This window comes from Enhydra lutris, unplaced genomic scaffold, assembly GCF_002288905.1.
Source record: "Enhydra lutris kenyoni isolate GAN:26980312 unplaced genomic scaffold, ASM228890v2 scaffoldscaffold88, whole genome shotgun sequence".
NCBI lineage: Eukaryota > Metazoa > Chordata > Mammalia > Carnivora > Mustelidae > Enhydra > Enhydra lutris.
The window spans coordinates 4,302,658-4,320,615 of NW_019154172.1; the positions used below are offsets into that span (position 1 = coordinate 4,302,658).

At 47.5% G+C, this 17,958-nt stretch overlaps 1 protein-coding gene across 1 annotated transcript; it reads left to right on the forward strand.

Moving 5' to 3' along the window:
* Nucleotides 1-4: 4 nt before the first annotated feature.
* Nucleotides 5-16,892, forward strand: LOC111162032 (gap junction protein alpha 5). The gene is made up of 2 exons (XM_022526202.1): nucleotides 5-209; nucleotides 14,326-16,892. The coding sequence occupies exon 2, from the start codon at nucleotides 14,358-14,360 to the stop codon at nucleotides 15,432-15,434; it is 1,077 nt and encodes a 358-aa protein (XP_022381910.1). The 5' UTR covers nucleotides 5-209; nucleotides 14,326-14,357; the 3' UTR covers nucleotides 15,435-16,892.
* Nucleotides 16,893-17,958: the final 1,066 nt, after the last annotated feature.

Below are 17,958 nucleotides of genomic sequence, written 5' to 3' on the forward strand. Positions count from 1 at the left end.
GGAGGGAGGGACCTGGGGGAAAGGGGGTGGAGAATGAAAGAGTAGGAAGAAGTGGGAGGAGGGAGGGCGACAGACTCGAGTCAAAAGGGGGTGGGAGAGCAACTGACAGGCTGAGTGAGAGCTGGGAAGAGTGGGCAGCGGAGGAGGCAGCCAGGAACCCAGGACCAGAGAAGCCCGTGGAAATTCCAGAGAGAAGGACTGGGGAGAAGGTAAGGATAGACATGCTTTTAAGAGATGAAACTCTCAGTTGATGGGAAGGAGCCAGAAGAGAGAGCCTGGAGTTCCAGGCTGGACAACAACCAGAGTTCCTTCTCTGTACTGGGGGCTTATTCCCTACCCCTCACTAGTCCCTGCGATGGTGAGGTTGGGATATATGGAGGAGGAGGATGGTAAAGCAGCAGATAAGTTACTCACTTGATTTCTAAGGATCTGCCGAAGTGTGAGTGGAGGGCCCTTGGAGCTGGTCTACCTCTGGCAGAGTGGCTGCCCTCCAGGGGCATCTTCTAAGTAGCTTAGCAGTTCATTTCCAAGAACTTTGGTTAAGATGAAATTGGCCCTTTAAAAACAAAAACCATCACTGTATTGCGGTGCTTCCTGTAGGCTTGGAATCTTTTTCGAACTGCCTTCCACAGCATCTAGGGGAGTGTTTTGATCCCCCCCACCCAAGGCGTGTTGGGTAGTTTAAAAATATTCCGTGCTTAGTTTCCTGCAGAATGTCATGTCTCTGCTGTGTGCTGTGAGCCGGCTGGCCTGCCACTCACTGTCGCTGTCGGAGGCAAGAGGCTGGTGAAGATCCAGAGGGGAAGTGGGGAGAGGCGTCACTGAAGGTCCCCTTTCCTCCTGGGTACAGGGTGAGGTAGATGGCTGCGGGGCACAAAGGTTTCTGTGGGCTCCCTGACCTCTCTCCTGAGCGTGTGGTGAAAGAACCCGGGTTCTTGTGCCCCGAGTGGCTGTGTGTCCTTGCCCCATTCTGGGCCTCAGTTTCCTCATCTAGAAAATGAGGGGTTTGTGGGGCACCTGGGTGGCTCAGCTGGTAAAGTGTTCCACTCTTGATCTCGGCTCAGGTCTTGATCTCAGGGTCGTGTGTCTACTCCAGCGTGGAGTCTATTTTCAAAAAGAAAGAAAATGAAGGGTTTGAAATAGAAGGATCCTTCCAGTTCCATTCAGCAGTAATGCTGTACAAGGTTATGATTCCTTAGGTTCAAGTATTCCTTGGAATCATGGCAAGGGGACGCTTGTCACAAGGATTTTACATCTGTACTACGCCTTTGTTCACTTTTAACTGGATTCTCCCTCCCGGTATGCCATCATAATGGAGGGATTCCTGGTTTTTCCTTCCCAGCATCTCATAAGGGTCTGGCCCACTGGATCTGACTGGCCAGAGGAAAGGAAGGGCAGAGCAAGGAGCACTGGCTGGGGAGTCAGGAGACCCAGGAGAAATCTAGCCAAATGAGAGGAGACAAAAGCCTATATGTGGCAATGTAGCACCCCCCCTTAGCCAGGTGGCATAGCTCACCACTGGGGACACAGGCTGGTATTTATAGGCACCGCAGCCTGACTTTCATATCAGCAGGCCTTCGTCTTTTCCACGCAAAGCCTCCAGAGCCCCAGTTCATCCCAAGAACCTGATTCACTGCTCTCTAAGGACAGCTCTGAACTTTCCACCTTCCAGCAGGTTCCCCAGGGCAGTGGAGCTGTTTGGAGCCTGCTCCCCTGGCCATCTCTCCCCATCTTCTCCTTACTCAGCAGCGGCCGAGGAGCAGTCCCCTGACCACAGTGCCCATGGTGGAGGAAACCCAGAAGTGTGTTTCCTGGCTTCCAGACATACCCTCTGGCTATCCCTTCAGCCAGATACATGAAGTTCATCAAGCCACGTCAGTAACAGTCACGGTGCCTGGCTTTGCCACAGCCTTAGAACACCAAGGATGTTCTTGCTGGACTCCTGAAACTGGTTGTTCTTCTTGTCCCCCAGTTGCCTCTCTCCTGTCCCCTCTCCTTATCCTGGCCAAAAGTCCTAGGCCATTGGGACTGGAAAAGGTCTGTGAGATTGCCTGTCCAATTCTTCCACTAATAGGGAAAACAAAGCGGAGGAAGAGAAAGTGACCCATGAGGGATGACGCAATGAGTCACGTCAGTTTGGTTGGGAGAATGTCCTGCTCTGCTCACTCATTCCTAGGGCCCTTCAGACTTCTGTCCTCAGCTGTGTTCTCTGAACTTCCATTTGTCCCCAGGCCTCCCTGCTTCTTCCATTTAAGTATCTCTACGATCTTGTTTTCTGGCAGGAATTCTCACTTGCCCACCTGCTCCTCATTATCACTGCTGGCTGTTGAGGGGTACGTGCAGTGGAAGGTTCGGGGCTCTGGCAGCCTGCCGGGCTACCACACTGCAGCCTGGCCTCTTGGGGACTGGCTGATTCCACTGCAGCCACTGAAAGCAGAACAGGGAGCCTATCTGCCTGGATTAGTCAGGAGACCTGGAGTCCTCAGGGCCAGCGAGACCCAAGGCCCAGGCTCTGCTCCCTGTCTCAGGGAAGATCTCACCCACCTGGGATTCTCGCAGGTCTCTGTGCCAGCTGGCCCCACCTTGGGCTCGAAGATTAAGCTGACCAAGAGGAGAGATGCCTAGGAAAACTTCAAGTCTTCTAGAAAAGAAACCAATTCCCTTTCTAGAGCCAGAAGCTACGGATTCCTGGAGAATGACAGCTTGGTGCTACTTGGTCATTCAGTTGTTTCTGGATATTAGGATATCATGGGCAAAAAAAAAAATTCAACTTTCAACAATCCACTCACTTTCATAAGGAAAAGGAATCAGGAGGTCTCAGAATCAGGGGTATTAAAAATAGCACAGAGGGATCTTAGAGTTTATCTAATTCGGGGATGGGGCAGAAGGAAGAGCCTGGGCATCTGGAATCACATTTGGGTTAGAATTTCAGCTGTGTGGCCTGGGGCAAATTATTTAACGTCTCTGAGCCTTAGTTTCTTCATCTGCCAAAGAAGTTAATGTCTTCCTTGTAAGGTTTTGTGAAGATTAAATAAAATAACACACAGTTTTCCCCACTATCCAATATGTGCTCTACACCACTTCATTTTTTTTTTTAAGATTTTACTTATTTATTTGAGAGAGAGAGCGTGCACACAAGCAGGGGGAGGGGCAGAGGCAGAGGAAGAAGTAGGCTCCCTTCAAGCAGGGAGCCCGACAAGGTGGGGGAAACCTGTATTTAAAATGACTATTTTAGGGGTGCCTGGGTGGCTCAGTGGGTTAAAGCCTCTGCTTTTGGCTCAGGTCATGATCCCAGGGTCCTGGGATCGAGCCCCGCATCAGGCTCTCTGCACGGCAGGGAGCATGCCTCCTCCTCTCTGCCTACTTGTGATCTCTGTCAAATAAATAAATAAAATCTTTAATAAAATAACTAAATAAATAAAATGGCTATTTTATATTAAGTGCTCAGTGAACAATGGAACAATAGGGTAGAATCCAGTTTAGCTGGTCCTCAGCTCATATCTTGGAACTACATCTCATTTGATGGAAAAGCCTCCCCCACGACATGGAATTCTGAGAAGGTACTGCTTGCTTTTTATGACTCGCAGATTTTTTTTTTCCCCTGGGACGACTTTTGCTGACCTCTAAGCTGGGGGGGCGGTGGTTAGAAAATCTAGCTTTGCCTTTGGCTTTGCCACTGACTTGCCATGCTATCGCAATTGGTCAAGTCACAAACTCCCCAGATGTTCTAACTTAGCAGCCATCCAGCTCAATTGCTTTCTCTTATACACAAGCAAACTGAGGCTCAGGGAGCGGAATGTCTCATCCAGAGCCACAGAGAAACAGCTGAGACTCGGAAGAGCCTTTCTTTCAAGGCTCTTGTTCACAGATGATTTCCAGGATCTTAATTCATCCTGGGATTTTCATGATTCAGAACTTCAGGAGAGGGCAGATGTAGTTAGGGGTCGGAATGGCCCTCCTCCGCAGGTCACCGATTTCTCTTCCAAGTAGAACCGAGCCAGCTTCAAACCTACCCTAGTGGATGTGCCTTTGGACTGGTTGATGAAGAGATTCAAAAGTGCTGCAGCTTTTCAGAAGTCAGGGATTACATGAAGCACACATTTTATAATGTGGACTCAAATGAAGTCCATCTCCAGGCCCAAAGTCCAGAACCAGGCTGAATCAATTACAAGAATGAGAGGGGCCTGATCTCAGTGAGACCCTGTACCTCCCTTCTTCTCCATGCTTGCCCCTGAAGGTCTGCACGCCTAGTGAAATAACAGATGTACGTGAAATTAATATCCTTCCCATCACCCATGTGTTCCTCACCTTTCCCACCTGATGCCCCGTGAGTGTCCTTTTTGGGTCTCTCTCACCAGGCTGCTGCACTGCCAAATTCAAATTATCAGGTTGGCTAGTTGGATCATGCTTGAGAGGAGTCTTTACTGGAAATGTCAGAAAAGAAAACAAGGAACTAACCTGACTGTCTATTATGTGCCCGGTACTGTTCGAGGACCTTCCATACATCCGCATACTGTTGAATCCCCATGAGTAAACATTCCCTCTTTTCAGATGAGGAGGAAACAGACAGGCTGAGTGACTTGCCTAAGGGCACACAATTGGTGAGTGGAGGCAGGGTTCAAATCCCACTACTCTTCAGGAAACACGAGGCCCACCTCCTATTTTTGTTTCAGAGGTTCTTGTTATGATTTGACATCAATGGAACACCAGAGCCTGTTGTCTGGCCAGCTGAAAACCCGGCAGCAGACGCGGCTGCAGCCAAGAGCACTTAGTGGCTAAAAAAGGAAATAACTTTCTATATGTGAATTCTGGCCAAATGGTGGCAGATGCTGAAGAGTCTGGGAATCCTGACCACTGTGGGCCGCGGGCGTCGATGGAATCATTAATTCTAGGAACAGCATAGGCAAGGGACGGCCAGCCAAGAAGCCAGGGGCTGAAAGGAAAAACCCAGGGCCTCTTACGGGAGAGTGGGAAAAGCCCTGCTCGTGGAGTTCAGAGACTGGACAGAGTTCCAGTCACAGGTTTGTCACTATCTGTCAGAACTGGGGCCTCTTTGATTTTTCTTTCCCTTTTAAAGACACAGTGGAGGGGCACCTGGGTGGCTCAGTGGGTTAAAGCCTCTGCCTTCGGCTCAGGTCAAGATCCCAGGGTCCTGGGATCGAGTCCCGCATCGGGCTCCCTGCTCAGCAGAGAGCCTGCTTCTCCCCCTCCCACTCTCCCTGCTTGTGTTCCCTCTCTCGCTGTGTTTGTCAAATAAATAAATTAAAAAAAAAAATAAAGACACAGTGGGAAGGTAGGCTTTGCAGTCAGGCAGATTGACTGCAAGTCCCTTATGCAGCATTTGCTACCTCTGAGCCTCAGTGTTCTCAGCTGTAAAATGGGATAATAACTACTTTCCTAGCAGAATTAATATAAAGGTTAAAAGTATAGTTGTAAAATGTTTCATACGTGGAAAACACTCAAATTTGTGGTATCTGTTATCACTAGTACTTAATTTCCCTGGACCCTGGTCTTCAGCTTGTATAAAAATAAGGGATTGATTTTGCTTGATATCTAGATTCCTTTCCTATGAATCCATGAAAAATGGTGGAAATACTAAAGAAATCTAAGTGTCTCATAAATACAATTTTCATTAATAACTGCATAGGTTTTAATCAACCTTTTTGGGGTACTTAATAAGGACCTCCTAATATTTCATTGTAATTGAATATCTCCATTTGGCCACCACTTCCCACCCACTTCTTGTAAATATTTCTTCTTCCAACAATTTAACAAGAAAATTACGTATCTCAGCATAATTCTCCTTCTCCACTTTGCTCTGTTCCACCTCCTTGGCTTTGAAACAACTGTCTATCAGCAGAGTGTTTCTGAGCAGACCACTCTGTCCTTGCTAGAATAAAATAATGACATAGAAAGAAAGGTTAATTATCTGCCATTGGCTGGAGTCGAAGGAAAACCAAAGTGACACTTCATCTCCTCCATCTATCTCCTACTTCTTTCTCATCTCTGTCTCCCTCTCCTCTCTTCAGTGATCAAGGTTCAGGGGTGGAAGCCCCCACTGGACTTCTGAGGAAGTTGCCCACATGGCTGTAGGACCTGTTTGGTTGTTTCCCCTGAGGTTGAAGAGGCAATCCCCAAATCGCAGTCAGGAGAGGAGTGGAAGTCCTAAATGTAAGAATTACATTTCTTAGAACTTAGAAATCGACCCCTGATTCTAATAGTCACCTTGAAAACCTCCCTGCAGCATTAACTTGTGTCAAAGTGCCCAGCCTCTGACTGGTGAGGATTTTTAAGGAAAGGAACTTTAGATCATTTAGATGGGATCCAGCACAGTTGTGAAGGCAGGCGTACTGCTGTCAGACAAGACCAGAGCTCGGTTGGATGTCAACTCCACCACTTACCAGCAAGTTCCCCTGAAGTGACGTTGCTCGGTCAACCTCCCTGAGCCGGTACAAAGGGGCTGGGGATGAGCCTTGCTTGCTCAATTGTTGGGACAATCAAATGAGAAAAAAAATATATCAAGAAACTTGAAGAACATCTGGCACATAGAGAGGTCTCAATAACTTAATTTTATTATTATCATTATTACCTGGATTCAGAGTTTCTTGTTGTGTAAGTTTAGGTAAACTAGAAAATGGAGCTGAGAATCTCCAAGGATAACGAAGATTCTGGAGTAGTGGAAGATCAAGACCACTTTCTTATGCAATCCTCCCTGTGTCTCTCCATTTTAGTGAGAAGCTATTGAGGGGGAGGGTAGGTCAGAAAAACAGGTATTAATAAAAAAGAAAGGTGCCGAAGAGTTCTGAGATGATGTTATACTTAGTGCTTTACTTTATAAAGCCACCTCTGGTTTCTGGCATAGCAGGAGAGCTCAATAAACACTTTCTGAACTGAGCTGCACTGACATGATACTGTGTCCAAGGATCATTTAAGTGAGGCCCTTTGGGTCCTTTTACAACAGAATTCTCTTAATTGGGAAGCAAGTCAACCCTGCTCTGTGCCACATTCCACTGTGTGATGAGCAGAATTATAGCATGGGCCCAGAGTGCTGTTATTATTACTGTGAATAACAACCTTTACTGAGAACCAGAGATCTGTTAGATAATGTACAGAACATGTGTCGTTGTCCAGAATTAGACTCAGATTCTGTGGAGTGGTCTTATAATCTAATTTTGACAAACTTGAGTGAGCGCCCCAGTGATATGTGGGGAGGAGGTGGAGAAGAAATAGTCCATGGTGAACGGATGTGTCTCTGCTTTAGATCCATCCAGTCCTGCCTGGCTGAGCCGAGGGCTCGGTCAAAGGCAGAAGGAAGGCTCAGCAGCTTTAGTCTCCCTGCTGTTCTGGTCACCACATTCACTGTGCAGGTGCCCTAAGGTCACTTCCCAGGGAGCCCCTCTACTGGCATTAGGTGTTTTGTTTTGTTTTGTTTTAAAGATTTTATTTATTTATTTGACAGACAGAGATCGCAAGTAGGCAGAGCTGCAGGCAGAGAGAGAGGAAGGGAAGCAGGCTCCCTGCTGAGCAGAGAGCCTGATGCGGGGCTCGATCCCAAAACCCTGGGATCATGACCTGAGCCGAAGGCAGAGGCTTTAACCCACTGAGCCACCCAGGCGCCCGCATTAGGTGTTTTGAGTGAGCTGAATGCTGTAATTTATTAACTGTTGTTGATTTTTAAAGGTGTCAACCAACTGGGTGTAAGGTACAGTCTTAAGCAGCAAGAGGGAAGAGGGGGTAGGGGGACTTAGGAGGAGGATACAGTGATGAACAGATATGGACCTTGTCTTCAAGGAGCTCAGGGTAGAGTTGGAGAGAGAATACATAGCCAGTAGAGCTAATCATTTTCATTATGTATTTGAAAACCCAATGGTTTTACAGTTCAGTCCAAGGCCCAGCTGCTGACTTGGTGTGGGGGTGGGGGAAAGGCTGTTAAGTGTGGCTCCAGAGGACAGAATTAGAATCAACAGAAGAGAATTTTCAAGGCATCCCTATGCTCCCTTGCAATATGCTTTCCTGAGCAGGAGAGACAGGGCGCTGTTTTAGCGGTGTGCTGACGAACTTGTCACCTGCAGCCTGCCTAGTTTATGCTGCAGCCACTGCCAAAGGACTGCCACCAGCAGGGTGATTATTGACTGTGCCATGCTTTATGTCCCCACCCCATTTCAGGGCTGTGTCCCATTAGGGTCTGCCCACAGGGACAAGTCATGTACTGAACATGGTTATGTAAGGGTTGAGAACTACTCCAAACTCCTGGCACGGCCTCAAAGCCTCCATAATCTGCCTCTGCCTATCCTGCAGACCACCCCCTTGTTCTGCTCATTGTTCGCTAATACCATGCTGGTTTTCACTTGGGTTTATTCACGTGCTTGCCTCTGTCTGGAATGCCCCGTCTCTCCCGCACCTCCCCTCCTCCCCTACCTCTCACCTCTACAAACTTCACCTCCACCTAACTCCAATTCAAGGGTTGCCTCTTTGGAGAAGCCCAGAATATTTGCACAGTTGGTTGTGTTTGTATCCCTCACTGGACAGTGATTTCCTTCAACCAAGAGTCTTACTGATCTCTGGGTTCCTAACTTCTATCACATAAGTAGACACTCAGTAAATGTTTGTGAAGGTGAACTGAATTGAACTTTTCCATAAGCCCCTCAGCACCTCCCATCAAGTGCTGGTCACATCAAGGGACCATCATAAACATTTGCTTGATTGCTTAAAAACCGACCCCCAGGCTTTAGCACTAAATGGCAGTCATGTCTCAAATATCTCACTGCTGGAACTTCAAGCTCTGAGGTGGGGAGACATAAGAATCGATGCACTTCACCCCTAGAAGGAGGATGGAGGGAAATTTTCTGGTGTGCCCCAGACTTGATCAGGAACTCTGAAGTGGTCTAGGTTCTACCTCTATTCGTCTTCATTTCTTTGAGCAAATCTCTTACCTTCTGTAGATGTCTCCTTCTTGCAAAACAGAGGCAATAACCAGCACCCCAAAAAGGCATAAAAATCCTCATAACTATGAGGATTTTTCCATTCAACAATAGAAACTGAGTGTCTATATGTCCTAAGGTAGCCAGTCATGAACAAAACAAATATGGTCCCACCTTCTTGGGGTCATTAAGAGAAGGGAGGAGAAGCACATCTTGAACTGTATAAGGTTTTACTTACTTATTTTATTTTAGAGTAGGGACGAGAGAAAAAGAGAGGTGGGGAGGAGCAAAGCGAGAGGGAGAAAATCTTAAGCAGGCTCCACGCCCAGCACAGAGTCTGACACGGGGCTCCGTCTCACAATGCTGAGATCATGACCTGAGCTGAAATCAAGAGTTGAACACTTAACTGACTGAGCTACCCATGGGCCCCTGTAAGGTTTTCTTTTTTATTTGTTGGACATAAGAAGGAAGATTTGACCCTCTGTAGGATCACTCTGTAATCTTACTGCTAGATCAAACATTTTTTTTTTCAATCGTTAAGAAAGCATTTATTATGTACCTATTGTGAGACCTTAATGCATTAAGAATACAAAGTAGAAGACAGGGCTTTTGACTTGAGAAGTCTATTACTCATTTGAAGGGAAAAGCTGTTAAATCCTTGAGGGCAGGAATCGTGCCTGATTTTATTAATTCAAGATATCATTGAATGCATAGTATGTGCCAGGTCTGGTACCCCCTAGATATTATTTTCAGTACCCAGAATAGTGAGAGGCACATAGCAGGGACTCAAAAAAGTACTTGTGGGTTGGCTGATAGAAAGAAAATTTTGGAAAATCAGTGTAAGGCAACATATAAGTGTGACTGTATCCTACACGCTGAACAGTAATGTGGAGTCTTTATTGTTCAGGAGATTTCAAAATGGGCTGAGATCAATTTGAGAAAAGAATTCTCCATTTCTACCTACATATGTGGGGCCAGAGAAGGAAGCCCTAGCTATGAGTTTATGTTAACCTAGGTTGCTCTAAGTTAGTTTTCTTTGAAAACACTGGCTGTGTAGGGAGGCAAAAATGCTAACACTGGGTTGGGAATGTAGGTACCGGAATTTTATCTGTAGTCATTTAATACACAAAGTAAGGGAATAAAATGATCTATGTTCACTATACACAATAGCCTTCCTTTGGCCCTTTCCCTCTTATCCAAGTGCCATGTCACTATTACCAAACAAGTTCCTTGGTGACTCCTCCAAATGTTTGTTTTGTCCCTGGATATGACATGTTGAAAGAAGATGCTGAAGGTTTTTGAGTGAAGAAACTACAGAGTGGGGATGTTCTAGGGACTGGGTTCTAAGGACCGTCTCTTTTACCTTGGAGACTTCAGAACTTGTATCAGTTGCAAAGGGCTGTAGAATTTAATTACCCAGGGCTCCTTAGAAGGCCCTCCCCAATGCCCTAAGCCAGAGTAACCTCCTGCCATGTGTCCCACAGCACTCCCTTAATGTTAACACACATTATGCTTTATTGCAATGTGTTCGATCTCTCTCCTTCAGTCAGGGATATAAAGGCAGTTAAGTTCAGTAAAGTCAGGGACTCTTAGTTTTTCTTTTTAACTGCTGTGCTTTAAGGGCCTTGCATGATACGTGGTAACCACTCATATTAAATGAATGAATGAAAAGGAAGAAGGACCTGGTAGGTAGAGGGGGTATGAGGAGCTAAGACAAAGAGGTAAGAAGGTGTGGGCCATGTGCACGTGTATGGGAGTAATGTAGCTTAAAAATGGAGTATGTGAGAGGAACAGGGAAGAAGACAGGACTGAGCTGTGCTGTGGAGGATCTCAAGTGCAAGTTAAAGAGTGTGAACTTTATAAGCAGTAGGAAGGCAGTGAAGATCTTAGCTAAAGCAGTGAGGTATATTATTACCATTGTATTTGATAGAATTTATTCATGGCATGGGCAGCTTCCTTTGCCCCTCCTAACACACTTCCTGCCAAGAAACAGATAATAATCTACAAAGCATTTTATATGCTCTACACGCAGTAAACTCAGTGGGTATCTAATTTACATATTTCTTTGGCTGAGGTTGTGGGGGACCCGAAGGGACACAGTGTAGCTGGGAAACTGACTTTCATATTATAAACCGAGCAGCTGATACTTGATAGCAATTTTAAGTTTCTCTGACCTCGCCTGGGTCATCAGGAAGTCACAAATGAGACTTGTCCTGTACCCTATTTGCTGTCACCAGGGTGCATGGGGTCTGCCCCACCCCCACCTCATCAGCTAGTGTTTTTCCCTCCCCATGAGGCAGCCTATAGATGTCACTGTCTTTCTCCTCTTCCGTGATGTTTCTTTCTTGTATGCTTGCTTTCCTTCTTCCAGGTGGGATTCCTTGCACCACAAGTGAGGGGGTCAGCCGCAAGCCTCTTGGTAGACCAGACCAAAGCGTCACATTCTTTGTCTGGCCCTATTTTTAGACCTCCTGGGGGACTTGCAAGGAATGAGTGGCAGAGGCAGAAGATCAAGGGAAATGTCTTCAGGGATTGAGGACAGTTTGGAAAACTTGCCCCAAATTTTGGAAGAATATGACACTTGTTTCCCTTTTTCTTGTTTCTTTTTACTTTCCATTTCTGTTTCCCTTTCACTTTTTCCCCTTTTGCTTTTCCATCTGTTTCTCTCTTCTTTGTAATGCACTTCTCTCTACTTTCTCTCTCTCTCCCTCCTTCTCCATTCCTGTCCTCCCTCACCACTTTCTTGCTAGTAAAGGCAAGGAATTATTCTTTAGTTCTTATACACTGAGCACTGTGTTAAGTGCTTTTTATACATTACCTCATAACCCCAGATGAGCTAAATAATAGTATCTTCATTTTGCAGTTAGGGAAATTGAGCTACAGATCCAGTAGCTTCTCCAAGCTCAGCGATATTGATAGGGATTTGAACTCCACTTAGCTACCCCCAAACTATATTCTCTTAACCACTACATGGCCTCTTTTTTTCCATTCCAAACTCCTGCTTGTCTTTCCCCTCTTTTTGTTCTTTTTTTTTTCCCGTTCTCTCCCTCTCCTTCTTGCCCTCCCCTCTCTCAGACACTCAGCACATCCTGGTCCCTGCATGTTGTGTGGATGACCCTGAAGGTGCTGAACACTATGCACGTGCCCAGAAGAGATGACAGACCATTCGCACTCTTATCTAATCAGCCATTTTCCTTCTGAGCTGACGCTCCACAGTTTTCCACATTTGGAGGCTAAGGGAGGGGGACCCTTCACCACCTAGGGGAAAGGGCAGACGTCTGAACACAAACTAGAGGAAAGGCTTCAAGACCTGGATGAGTCTTTGACACAGAGGGGGACAGAGATAAGGCCCTTTCCACTCATGTGAGGACTCTCAGGGTTGGGGAGTGGGGGCCTGGGAGAAAACAGGGCCAGGAGCCTGGTCTCTGTCAAGGTATCAACTCAGGAGTCAAGGAAGCCTGCACCATGAAATATGGCAACCCACACTGTCCTTCTTTATTTGCATAAAGAGTGTTTGGATAGGAACCAGGAGCATACTGACAGCAAAGATGTGAAGGTCAAGGTGTGAACCTGACAATCTCTAAGATCCCATTAGATTCTAAGGTTTTATGATCACAAGAATGGAATATTTGTAGTTCAGTTCCCTCCTTTTTTTTTTTTTTTTTGTCATTCTGTTGATTAGGATTGGTTAGAGGCTTAAGCCGTAAGGACATTTATTGCTCATCAAGTAAGAATTCTGGAGGTAGGAGATTCAAGAGCTGATTCAGAGGCCTCAGGACATTGGTTGGCATTTCTGAGAATCTCTGGACAGCCTCAGACATCTTGGTTCAAATAGTCCTGTCCATGGGCAGGAAGTAGTCGGGGTGGTGGGCAGGGAGACTTCCTGTGAGACTCTCTCCATTTACTGGGGGATGGAAAACAGTTTCTAGAGCACTCCCTCTACATAGACTCTTACCATACCTGACTGACCAGATCTAACTGCAGAAGAGACTGAGAAAGTGAAATCTGGTCTTTTCACCCTGCTGACAGGATGCAGGCAAGGAATAGGGAACTGATTTGCCACATCAGAGCCTGCCACCCTTCATTCACTCAACTAAGATTCCCTAAGATTATCCACTCCAGCCCAGGCTCTGGGCCAGGTGATGATGATAGAGAGGAACAGTCAGTCTCTGTGATCAAGGAGCGCCCACTAGAAGAACACAGACAGGCAGAGGGCCACAAAACAAGAAGGGAAGTGCTAGGAGGGAACCAAGTGTCCCTAAAGCCACCACAGGAGCTGAAGAGGCTCAGCTTGGAGGAGCAGGGAGGGCTGCAGGGAACCATGACTGGGTTAAGTTCTGAGGGTTAATAAGGATCTAGCTGGGGGTGGGGGCGGCGGTTATGTAGAAGGTGGCTGGGAAGAGGGCATCTGGGAATCTTCCAGGATGTGGCAGGCAGTACAAAAGGAACTAATGGGGACACACAAGGAATCAGGCTGGAGAAGCAAGAAAGGGCCTGCTGAGAGAAGGTTCTGTGTGGGACATAATGGTTTGGGGCATTTATTCTGGATGAGCAGGTCTGTGCATGGGGACCTTCTGCAGGAGGACGAGGAGCCATACCCCTGAAGGGCTGCACTGCCCCAAGGTGTGGGAGATTGGCATCGCCAGCTGCCTCCCAGCTGCAAGAACCCGAGCACTCATCAGCAGCACCCAGAGCTGGTTTTTGTTCACCATCTCCCAGTACAGCTGGGGTGGTTCTGAAGGTTAGGGAATGCCTTCTGAGAGGCCAGACTTGCCACCGCCATCCCCACTCCTTCCTCTTCACTCAGTTCCTTCTGGAACCAAAATAATTCTTTCACTTGATGCCCTTTCAAACATATGGAACATTTGAGTTATGATCCCCAACATATCACGTACCTCACCCTTGAAACTCTGAGGCAGCTGTTTTCCATCCCCATTTTACAGACAAGGATGCAGACTCAGTGAGGCACAGGGCCAGAATGGCGAAAGCAGAGAGCAGTCCTTTGTGCTTCCTGCTTCACCAGTGTTTCTCCAGGCGTGGGCTTTGCACTGTCTGCCTCAGAGTAACCTGGGCTGCTCGGGGCAGATTGCGGTTCCAAGGGTGGCCCCAGACCTCCCAAAGCAGACTCTCCAGAGGTAACAGCACAGAACCCACTCATAACAGGCTCCTCAGTTGATTTCTAGATCCATTCAAGTGTGGGAATCACTCTCATCTTGCTAACACGACCATTTTTAATCTTCGATCTCCTTTTCCTTTTGCTGGCCTGGAAAAAAGAGAGCTTTTCAGGTGAATTTGGCTCATGAGTTGCACTTTCTTAAAGAATGGATCGGAGGAGCCCTAGACCGTCCAGACTTTGCAGAAGCATCCCTCTCCTTTTCTCTCTTTCTCTCTGCCCCATTTGCAGAAGTCCTGGTGGCTGTCTCCTGCTGAGTCAGGATGGGTGACTGGAGCTTCCTGGGAGAGTTCCTGGAGGAAGTACACAAGCACTCTACAGTGATCGGCAAGGTCTGGCTCACCGTCCTCTTCATATTCCGCATGCTAGTGCTGGGCACGGCTGCCGAGTCATCCTGGGGGGATGAGCAGGCCGACTTCCAATGTGATACTATGCAGCCCGGCTGCGGGAACGTCTGCTACGACCAAGCCTTCCCCATCTCGCACATCCGCTACTGGGTGCTACAGATCATCTTCGTGTCCACACCATCGCTGGTGTACATGGGCCATGCCATGCACACGGTGCGCATGCAGGAGAAGCGGAAGCTGAGGGAGGCTGAGAGGGCCAAAGAGGTCCGGGGCACTGGCTCTTATGAGTACCCAGTGGCTGAGAAGGCAGAGCTGTCCTGCTGGGAGGAAGTGAACGGGAGGATTGTCCTCCAGGGCACTCTGCTCAACACCTATGTCTGCAGCATCCTGATTCGCACAACCATGGAGGTGGCCTTCATCGTGGGTCAGTACCTCCTCTACGGGATCTTCCTGGACACCCTGCATGTCTGCCGCAGGAGTCCCTGTCCCCACCCAGTCAACTGTTACGTATCCCGGCCCACGGAGAAGAATGTCTTCATCGTCTTTATGCTGGCTGTGGCAGCGCTGTCCCTCTTCCTCAGCCTGGCTGAGCTCTACCACCTGGGCTGGAAGAAGATCAGACAGCGCTTTGTCAGATCTCGGCAGAGTACAGCCGAGTGTCAGCTTCCTGGCCCCTCTGCCGGCATGGTCCAGAACTGCACACCACCCCCTGATTTCAATCAGTGTCTAGAGAATAGCCCTGGGGGCAAATTCTTCAATCCCTTCAGTAACAAGATGGCTTCCCAGCAGAACACCGAGAACCTGGCCACTGAGCAAGTGCAAGGCCAGGAGGCGATTCCTGGGGAGGGCTTTATTCACATCCATTACGGCCAGAAGCCTGAGGTACCCAATGGGGCCTCCCCGGGTCACCGCCTTCCCATTGGCTATCCAAGTGACAAGCGCCGTCTCAGCAAGGCCAGCAGCAAGGCCAGGTCAGATGACCTATCAGTGTGACCCTCTAGTGTTGGGGGGGCGGAATCCAGGACTAGGTGGGAACAGAGGAAACTCACAGAGGGAAGATGTGTCCCTATCGACCCCATCTCTCATTCTCATACCTGTTCTGCTCCTTTTGGGCTTCAGGTCTCCGTGGCATTGCTCATTTACTCCAGAAGGTAGGACCAGGCCTCTTCGAGTGCAGGCAGTGACATGGTTACCCACCCCAGCTGCTGTCCCTTCCCATCCTCTACCCAGTGTACGTAGAAGGTTTTCAGATTCTTTGGTCAAGAGGCCAGAGGAAGAAAAGGGAACAGCAGTAAATCAAGCCACGGGAGGGATAGCCAGAAGGACAGAATGGCTCTCTACATACCAGCAACATACCAGATGGGTTCTCCAAGTCTCTATGGATTCCTCGACCTGATCGCCCTTCTTCTTGCAACGAAAAACCCAAAGATCCCAGCCAATAAAGAGCATCAATCAAAGACCTTCCATTAGATGTGCTCTTGAATCTGTTGTCTCCATGGGTCAAAATTTGGAGTGGTGTTAAGGTGGCCTTGGGCTGCCCTGGGCTGCCTTCCCTGTACCCAGTCTTACTTAAAAAGAGGTCCTTGGAACTTGACCAGCAGCCTCAACTTTACAAGTGTTTTGGTATGTACCTCTGGCAAATGTCCTACCTTAGTGAAGCTGCAGCCTTTACTTCTGCCAGGGTGAAAACTGGCCCATGGGGGTGCAAGCTCCCCCAGGGAGTGACTATATACACAGGCTCCACTGGAATCCCTGCCACCACCTGTCATCCTGCAGCTCTTTACAGCTCAACCCGATGATAGAAACCATCCCATCCCTTCCTTCCTTGGCTGTTCACCCAGTGCTCCCCTAAAGATCTTATCGACCAGAGTGCCCAAGAAGCCGTCGTCCTCTCTCAGATCCTGACCGGATCACCAGCCACAAGGGCCAATGGAATTTCCCTAGGTCTTATTAAAACAAAGAGGGCATTGTGCTTCTCAAATTCCCTTTGGGAAAAAATAATTCTGCTGTGACGATAAAAATAAAAAAAGAGAGAAAATACTGGAAAACTGTTTCCCCCTCCTATTTATTTCCCTTTCTGACTGCCAACTTAGAGTGCCAAGAGGAGGCATGATGACAGCTATGGAGCCCCCAGATCTCTCTCTCCCTGGAAGGCTTAGCAGGGGCATGGAAGCGGTAAGGGAATCTCCAGCTCTCTTGGCAGGGGCCTCTTTTAAGAGCACAGTGATTCCTATGTCTCCCTGGTGCTCCTAATGAGACAGCTAGAAAGCAGTGGTGACTGCGGACTGTGGAAAAGTCCTGCCTTCCCAGGGACTGGCCTGGTTTCTCTGTTCAGTCCATCCATAGTGGGTGGTTGCCATTATGGATAAAGGTAAAGGATGCTCAGAATTGGATACTGAGACTTATAGGGAGATGATTACTTTTTAAAATGCATGCATGTGTGTGTGTGTGTGTGTGTGTGTGTGTGTCTACACTGACAGGGTGGGTGAAGGGGAGGGGAGTCTGAAATAAGGAAAGGAAACTTTAGAAGAACTTGTGTCTTCCTGCCCTCACCTCCAGATGCTGGTGGAGGGGCTGAGACTCACTGTTTCCAGTGGCATCGGCCTATGCGGATGAGAAGTTGGGCAGAGGAGGGTGAAGGCTCAGAAGGTGTCTTAGCCTCTACCCCCCATCATCCATCTCCAGACCCTTCTGCTGATGTTTGGCTGCTATTGGTGTGTGGAGAGAAGGATGAGGGTAGAGAGTTGGAGGGGACTGACTGGGAGGCCATTTAGGTAAGAATGGTCATCAGAGGTCCCTAGAGAGAACACCTTTTTATCTTTTGTCTGGCACCAGCATTAAGACTCTCTCTGCAAAACAAAACAAAACAAAACAAACAAACAAACAAAAAAGACTCTCCTTCCATCTCTGAAATGGGTTTGTTTTGTGAAGTAGGTGTACTTGGATTAGAAATCCTATGACATTAGTCCTTGATGATGGGACTTTCAGGAATAAAATAAGAAATAATATGTGTAGTTTGTCTTAATAAAATTTGGCCCTGCATCTCTCTTTCTTGGTGTCCTTTCATGCCATGACTATGAAAGTAGGATGACAGACTTGGTCAGGGAGGGCAGCACTCAGACTCCAGCCATCAGTTAGTAATGCAAACAGCTTGGAGTCAGACAAGCAAGGGTTAAAAATCTCAGCTGCCGATTTACCTCTGGACTCCAACAAGCTACTTCATCTTTGAACCCTGGTTTTCTTATCTGTAAGTAGAGTCTCAGAACATCTACCTCATTGTTAGGTTGTTAAATGAGGGAGTGAAAAGTTCATCTGAGTGCCTGGGAAATAACAGTACCTCACTAAATGGTAATCATTGATACTGTTGCCATTATTATCTTTATTATTTTCATTATTGTGTTGAACACAGAAAATTTGAAAACCTGGGATTTGAGAGATGATTCCAGAACTTCCCCTTATGGAGCTCACATCTACCTAAGGTGGTCAGTTTAAGTCAGGCCAAATTAACTCAAAGTAA

Excerpts from the sequence above, each read along its gene's own strand:
- LOC111162032 (XM_022526202.1), top strand. The coding sequence starts at position 14,358 with ATGGGTGACTGGAGCTTCCTGGGAGAGTTCCTGGAGGAAGTACACAAG.